The 8,319-nt window shown below is 38.1% G+C and overlaps 1 protein-coding gene across 1 annotated transcript; it reads right to left on the bottom strand.

Moving 5' to 3' along the window:
- Positions 1 to 6,420: 6,420 nt before the first annotated feature.
- On the bottom strand, positions 6,421 to 7,377 carry LOC118849572 (olfactory receptor 9K2-like). The gene has a single exon (XM_036758476.1). The coding sequence runs from the start codon at positions 7,360 to 7,362 to the stop codon at positions 6,421 to 6,423; it is 942 nt and encodes a 313-aa protein (XP_036614371.1). The 5' UTR covers positions 7,363 to 7,377.
- Between the last annotated feature and the right edge of the window lie 942 nt (positions 7,378 to 8,319).

Below are 8,319 nucleotides of genomic sequence, written 5' to 3'. Positions count from 1 at the left end.
TGTATTCAAATGTGTAAGATAGGATTACAAATAAAATAGATCATACAGAAATGCAGTTATCAAATTCAAAAAAAAAGTTTTTAAAGTTAAGCTCCCCTGATTTAGAAGAAGACTTCTAGCTCACTGAATGGACTTTCTGGTAAGGATCTGTGGGAGAACGTGAAGAAGAATTGCATGGGATGAAAAGACATGTACAGGTTACACATCTTTTACTGGTGTCAGGGTAGTAGGGAAAAAGGGGAACAAGTATTTATTAAATGTCTACTGTGTATCAGGCATTGTGCTAAGCACTTTATAAATACTATCCAATTTGATGATGGAGCGAATGCCCACAATGATGAGATCACAGATCCCACAGAAGGCATTGAAAATATTAAAGTATTGACTTAAGAGCCAGAGGACAACTAGGTTTGAATCATAACTCTAATTATTATTACAGAAGTGAAAGAAAGTAATTTAACCTCTTAGAGTCAGTTTCATTCTATAATACCTACATTACCAATCTCACAAGGTTTGTGTGATGAGTTAATGTTGTGTGGGATACAAGATTGTGAAAGCTTCCCTATGAATAAATCAGACAAGGTAATACTCAAATAGTACAAATTTAGTTAGGATGTAGACCTCACTAGGCCTAAGTTTCGTTTTCCTGTAAATCATATGATTTCGGGGAAATCAGGTGGTCTCCCCCTCTCCCCCTCCCCTAGCCTACTCACAAACCCTCATCTTAACATTAAAATTTCCCTATAAGGTAATTCTGTAGTTTCTGTGCTAGTATTGGGTAAACGTATTCTGGGTTAGATTGTGAGGCCACCTGTCCCAGCAAATAGGGACAGGGGTCCAGCCTCTGGGGGTGGGATTTCTTAGAATTGTTTGTACAAGGTTATATATCCCCTTGCCTGCCTTCTCCCCCTTGCCTCTCTTCACTACCATCTCCGCCCTGGTAGTGGGAGATGCCCAATTCTCACGAGGCTTGATCAAATAAAGTTTCTGTTTTGTTTCTACCTTGAGAAAACCAAGACACCTCTGTTTTTTTATTTGAGCTGGTGGTCTGTTGTCCCACACAATGTGAACTCTTATTTTTCCATAGAAATAATATCATATGATTGGGAGTACACACATTAGGTGTGACTGAACTATATGTTCTATGAGAAAAGTGACTATGTCTATAAATGCCGTATAAGATAATTAATTATAAGAAAGACTTATTTGTTCTAAGTTGTATGATCCGGGCTTTAAAGATGCAAGGAAATTTAAGAATAAATATTATTCAGTCTATTTATTTTAAGATGAGGAAATTTTTGTGAAATTCCCTGGGGTAGTTGAACCAGTTCTGAATTTAGAACCATACAACCTTGAAAACTTCACTAAGACTTTTGAGACACCCTATATATATGGCAATTTCTTATTGGATTGTGATCTTAATTTTCATTATGGGATGCAGTTATATCAATTAATGTAAGGTTGGTTTTAGAGGCAGATGGCATAATAGAGTGCTGGGCTTGTGCAATCCCTGTCCAAAGTGTCTTTCCTTATTGGTGGAGATGAAGGCCCTGCCATGAAAGGGTTGGGATAGAGTTGATGAGAGGGAAGAGAGTTGCAACCTTTGCCAGTCTTGTTTGGGATTCTTCAAGGCTAGCTGTCTTCTGGACCCTTCAAGAGTCGTTTCTCTTTGGGATTCTCCTATGTATACCTTCTCTGATTTCTGTCTTGCTATGATTTGCTATGCATGATATGTGTTCATTATGGAACAGGTGTTTGGTGGCAATAGGGTCACGCCTTGGATGTAAAGCTTTGGCTCTGCCTTCCCCTCAAAAATGACAAAGAGATCAGAAGTTAGGTCAAATAATCATATCTCCTAGACTAACAATGTTTAATGGAGCAAACAGATATAATTTTAGCCCAGTATCCCCTCTCTGCTGAAAAAAATAACAGATCCTTTATCTATTCACTTATCCTCAATTTTGAGATTTGTTAATTATATACATATAATTAGCAGAAATAACAACGAAATGGAAGAATGGTTTCCAAATGAGTAGAAAAATACAAATATATTTTTGGACAAGCACTGTGAAATTAATGGTGAAGGATATACTTCTCATTTTCCTGTGTGTTGCCCTAAAATGCAAGAATTTAGTTGTCCACCTAAAGATAAATGTTTAGACTTTGCTTGGAGGTTTTAAGACCTATTGCTGAAAAAATTGGACTTTTTGTTTGGTCAAGACAGGTGGAGAGTTTGGCACAATTACCACTGATTTAAAATGTATGTGTTTTGTCAAACAGAACCATCAACCCAAGCTAACTTATGGGAAATAGCTTTCTTTTGTATCTTGACAATAAATTCAAAGGAAAGAGTTCAATTGATCTCTGGCTGTCTCTGTTCTTTAATTCTGTGGTCAAAAATTTAATTCCAAGACCAAGCAAGTCTGTAATTTAAAAAGAACATGTACTAAAACAAACATTTCAATAGCTATTTTTCATGTTGTGTATACCATGTCTTAAATATGGCTTAGTGGGGATTTATGCTGAATGAAAAATAAGTTTAACCTTTTAAAAATTTTCTTGAATAATTTAATAAATATTCCACTACATATGTCCTACAATTATATCATTTTACAGACCATGGTAGAAACTTACATATTTCAGTGGTCTAAGGTATAGTAATGTATGCATGTATGTGTGTGTGTGTTTGTGTGTGTGTGTGTGTGTGTGTGTGTGAGAGAGAGAGAGAGAGAGAGAGAGAGAGAGAGAGAGAACAAATAGTTTGCTTCAATCTGCATTCACACTCCGTAATTCTTTCTCTGGATTTGGATAGCATTTTCTGTCATGAGTCTTTCAGAGTTGTCTTAGAAACTTGCATTTCTGAGAAGAGCCAAGTCTATCAAAGTTAGTCATCACAGAATCAATATGTCTGTGGTTGTGTTCAATGTTCTCCTGCTTCTGCTCCTCTCTCTCAGCATCATGTCATGTAGTTCTTTCTAGGTTATTATGAAGTCCATATCTTCCCCATTTCTTATAGCACAATAGCATTCCATTACATTCATATACCACAACTTGTTGAGCCATTCCCCAATATATGGGCATCCCCTCAATGTCCAATTTGTTTCACCACAAAAAGAGGTGCTATAAATATTTTTGTACATATGGGTCCTTTTCCCATTTGCATTATCTTTTGGGGATATAAACTTAGGAGTTGTATTGCTGGGTCAAAGGGTATGCACATTTTTATAGGCTTTGGGCACAGTTCTAACTTGCTCTCCAGAATGGTTGGATCCTTTCACTACTCCACCCACAATGCACATCCTTGGATTTGGCCAGAACTTGGAGTGATGCTATTTAAAAAGAAAACAAGTCAAGTGGTAGGCTGAAGCATAGTTTACAGTGTCTCAGATCCATAACACCTGGCAACAAATCAAAGGCTATCCTTTATGTTGAAGATGGAATTTGAATTGAGTTTGAACAAAACATGGGGATTCTATGAGACAGAGATAGAGATGTGCTTCCAAGAAAATGGGAGCAGGTTCAAATATGAGGGATTTCCATTACAAAAGCACAGGGATAGGAAATGACAATCTGCATATAATGAAAAGGTCAGATTGCCATAGAGTGTGTGAAAGGGAGTACAATGTCATAAGGTTGGAAAGATAATTTGGGGAAGGTTGCAAAAGATGCTAATTCCTAAATAACTTCATCATTATTTTAAGGAGCAACTGGAAATCCATGGTACTTATTGAGTAAGGAAGTAACATAGTCAGCTTTGAACTTAAGGAAAATTAACTTGACAGTTGTGTGGAGGATAGAGCATAGTGGGTAGGACTAGAGTCAGGGAGGCCGTTTAGAAGGATTTTTCAAATTCTGGTTAAAATGGCAGTGCTGTATAAAAAGACCCAATCTTCTTGATGGGGCAGCAACAAGGCAAATGGTAACACTTTATTTTAAATATTATTTCCATTGATAAAATTACTCCCATTTCTGATGCTGAACCATTTGACAAAGCTAAAGGCTTTGGTTGATTTGTGTAGTTTGGATTTCCAAGGCCCTGGGAGGAGAGGGGTAGGTTGAGTTGTGGGGTTGAGATCTATTTCAAGTTCAGATGTGTCCCTTCCTCTTTCCCTCTGTTCCTCCTGTCTCCTACAGGGATCTTTTGCCATGGTACTAGCTGTCACAACCCTAGCAAAATGCTACGGATTTCTAGAGCCCAGATCTCTGTGACCCTGGAAAGAGAGAGAGAGTACTAGGGTGTGGGGTTGGGTTTTGTAATAAGCCTAAAGGTTGGGGCCTTTTGGTCAGCTAGTGCATCCTTACTGCCAGTAGCATGGTGGTAGGGGCAGAGGGGCAGAGTTGCTTAGTGAACTCATAGTAAGTATCAGTTCAAACGTTTGTGTTCTTAGCATCCTAGGCCATAAAGTAACCTGAAATTGTCTTATCTTTGGTGTATAATTTCTGTTTTGGAGAGGTTTCAGAGGTCCCAGGGATTAGAGAAATGTCTAGTTCTTCATTTTGTGGGTCACATGACTTACAAATTCCTCTGCTCAGGTTCAAAGACAGCTCTAAAGGACTCATGATGGAAAGAGCTATCTATATCCAGAGAAACAATTACGGAGTCTGAATGCAGATTGAGACAAACTATTTGCTTACTCTATTTTTTTCTCTTCTTTTTTGGTTTTGTTTCTTCCTTTTCAGGATTCATTCCATTGGTCATAATTCTTCTTTACAACTTCACTATTGTGTAAATAAGTTTGGTGCGAAGGTATATGTAGAACATATGTAGGATTCCATGCCATTTTGAGGGGGAGTGGGCAGGGGAGGGCGGTGAAGAAAATTTGGAATGCAAAAACTTGTGGAACTTAGTGCGGTAAACTAAAAATAAAAAAAAAATCTAGAAAAATAAAAATAAATAAAAACAAATAAATTTTTTTTAAAAAAATTTCTCTCCTCCCACCTCTAGTTCAATAACATCTTACTCAATGAAAGAAGTCTATCCACATTTAGCATCCCAACCAAATAAGATACAAATCTTGGAAAGATATTTAGTCTATCTATCTATACCTGTGATTTAGTGGTCTGCAAAATTCCCAAAGAAGAAACACCTTTTACCAATGGAGATTTGCTACTGTACCACAACTTACAGCCTGAAAGTGTTGCTTGATGCATGGATCTTAAAGTTCTTAGGTCATATAGACGGTAGGTGTCAGAGGCAAAACTTGAAGTCTTTTTTACGAAGAGGTCCACACCTTGCTCCCTGTTGGGAAATTCTCTCAACCGAGAAGAGAGACCTCTTGGAAGAGTTATCTGTCAGTGTGAGGCCAAACGACTGACTGTGGGTCAATGGAGTTTTTGGAATGAGATCATGGGAAAACACTCTCTGTTCAAGGGCAGGAGACAAGGGAAATAGACCAAATACTTTTACATTTGTTAAAGAAACCCATTTAGGTAAAATTGCACATATCTTATCCAAGGATAACAAATAGTTATTGCAATTGATGAGTCCATCTGATTTATTGTTTCCTTGCATGATTTATTATATTTTATTTGTCCTTCAATTGTGGCTGGGGACCTTCTACATTTAGGCCACCAAATAATTAAGAGATAAGTCCATTTATAGTGTCCCAAAATGATTTTGGTCCCTCTCATCCCCTTTCCTTTACACCACAATTTAGGTTATTTTCCAAATAAATAAATATAAGTACCTAAAAATCAAGAAGTATGTGTCAAAACAAATATATACAAAATGTACCTTCAAATATAGATTGTCAACTACTCATAATACACACCTGTAGAAGCAAATTCTAGACCTGCAAAATAGCAAACCAAAATCCCAATCACCTCTCTAGGCATGCAATGACCCCTGGAATTTAAATTCTCCCGTTACATGAGTTATACATGTGACAAGTGCTTCCCCCCCATGGTTCTTGAATGCTTTCCTGTTTGTTTGAGGCAGGTAGTAGATAAAGTACAAGACTTCAGGAAGGTCTGAGTTCAGATCTCATCTCAGATACTCTCTGCCTATGTGACAATGGGCAAGTCACTGAACTGCTTTCTGCCTCAGCTTCCTCATTTGAAAAATGGGAACAACAATAATAGCATTTATCTCCGAGGGCTATTGTAAAAATAAAATGAGATAATATTTATAAAGTGCCTCACAAACTTTAAATTACTACATAAGTGAGAGTTGCTATTGTTATTGTAGTTGGTTTTTTTTTGTTTGTTTACTGTGCTCTTAAAAATGATTTCTGGAGTTCAGGACTTATATTACTATATGAAAGAAAAGTATATGGGATATTGTGTCTTCAGTAGAAATCATTCAGGTAAGCTTCCAAAAGGAAAATGAGGTGCCTTGGAGGAGAATTTTTGTTTAAAGTTTGCCCACGCTTACAGAATCAATGTCCATTAAACGGGGCAAGAGAGGAAAGACAAAGGAATCTAGAGAAAACCCTTTTTTCCCCATAACATACTTTTCAGAGCTTCTTTGACGTCCTTGTTTCTTAGAGAATAAATCAAAGGGTTCAGCATAGGAGTGACAACAGTGTAGCACAGAGAGGCCACTTTAACCAGCTCTGGGTTACTGGCAGGTGTGAGGTACATAAAAGAAACTGTCCCATAGAGCAAACTCACGACCATCAGATGGGACCCACAGGTGGAAAACGCTTTCATTTGTCCTTCACTGGAATGGATCTTGAGAATAGTAGACAGGATATAGATGTAGGACACCATGATGACTATGATGCTGGGCAAAATAATGACAACAGACAGGGAATATGACACCACCTTGTTAATAAAGACGTTAGAACACGAGATCTTCTGTATTGGACGAACATCACAGTAAAAAAGGTCGATAACATGAGATGCACAGAAGGACATGGTAAAGGTAATGCTGACTAGAAGGATGGAAGTGAAACATCCACAAAAGTAGGATCCCGCCACCAGCTGGATGCACAGGCGTCTTGACATCTGGGCAGAGTACAACAGTGGGGAGCAGATGGCCATGAAGCGGTCATAGGCCATAGCTGCCAAGAGAAAGCCCTCAGTCACAATAAAGAGAGCAAAGAAGAAGAGCTGGGCCACACAGCCTGCAAAGGAGATGGCTTTACTCTCAGATAAGAAGTTGGCTATAGCTTTGGGCACCACAGCAGAAGAGTAGGAAAGATCAATAAAAGAGAGATTGCCTAGGAAGAAATACATTGGGGTGTTCAGCCGGGAAGCAGTCAGGATGAGGACAATCATGCCAATGTTCCCCAGAAGGACCATGCTATAGGTAAGCAGAAATATGAAGAAAAGGAGGACTTGGAGCTCTGGGCGGACCTGGAAGCCTACAAGAATGAATTCATTCACTTCTGAGTGGTTGTTTATTCCCCTCTCACCCATTGCAGAGACCTGCTGAGAGGCAAGGTCAAGAAATGAATTCTCACTTGGATCCTGATCTCATCACCACTGACAAATATTCAACTGATACCACTGTCATACATCTCATTTAATTTGCATATTTCTTTTTATAGATTTATGTAATGTGCATCTTTTTATTAGAGGATGGAGTATGTTCAGCTTGGCAATTCCTGGTGCCTTTTAAAGAGCCTGTGCTGATATTCATGCTAAAGTCTAGTCAATTACATGCTCATGGATACTTAGAAGCTCGATGGGCGATAGGGTGCTCATGCTCTTTCCTCTCTTACTTTCCAGATGTTGCCCTACATCCTCACACTTCAAAGCCAGAAAGAAAAGTAGAGGCAGAGAGAACAGTAACTACTTTGTACATTTTCTGAATCATCTGCTCTTCTAACTTAGCATCCAGTTAGATGAGTCTTCCTCATCCCAATTTCAAGCCCCTGAGTCATGGATGGATGGGAATAGATCCCCAAAGCTTCTAAAGGATTAATTTGGAGGAGATAGAGAATACATGCAAATATTCTGTATAACCCACCAAGAGGGGCAACTCTGTGCAGACCCCATGCTACTGTTTTGTCTACTAAAAATAGATCTCTTGACCACTTTCTGACACTGAAATGATGGGCTTGGTATACAATTTTATATATACATACATATGTACATACACATATACACACATCTCTCTCTCCATATCTGTCTATTGCTATCAATATATATGCGGTTAATACAGAAATTTGATTTGTTTTACTATGCATATTTGTTAGAGATTTTGTTTTTATATTTTTATAGGATAGTGGGTGGATCTGGGAATAAAAATCTCTTTTTTCACACACACTGGTATTTCATGATAATTTTTCTCTTGAATGACCCCTGTTTCCATCTGATCCCCTTTCCTGAAAAAAAAACTTCAGAAGCAGTCTATGGTAAAATATGAAATAC

Source organism: Trichosurus vulpecula, chromosome 5, assembly GCF_011100635.1.
Source record: "Trichosurus vulpecula isolate mTriVul1 chromosome 5, mTriVul1.pri, whole genome shotgun sequence".
In the NCBI taxonomy this organism is placed as follows: domain Eukaryota; kingdom Metazoa; phylum Chordata; class Mammalia; order Diprotodontia; family Phalangeridae; genus Trichosurus; species Trichosurus vulpecula.
The sequence above is the reverse complement of the archived record's forward strand: the minus strand, read 5'-3'. Positions and strand labels throughout refer to the sequence as shown.

Coding starts and splice junctions, on each gene's coding strand:
- LOC118849572 (XM_036758476.1), bottom strand. CDS start 7,362: ATGGGTGAGAGGGGAATAAACAACCACTCAGAAGTGAATGAATTCATT.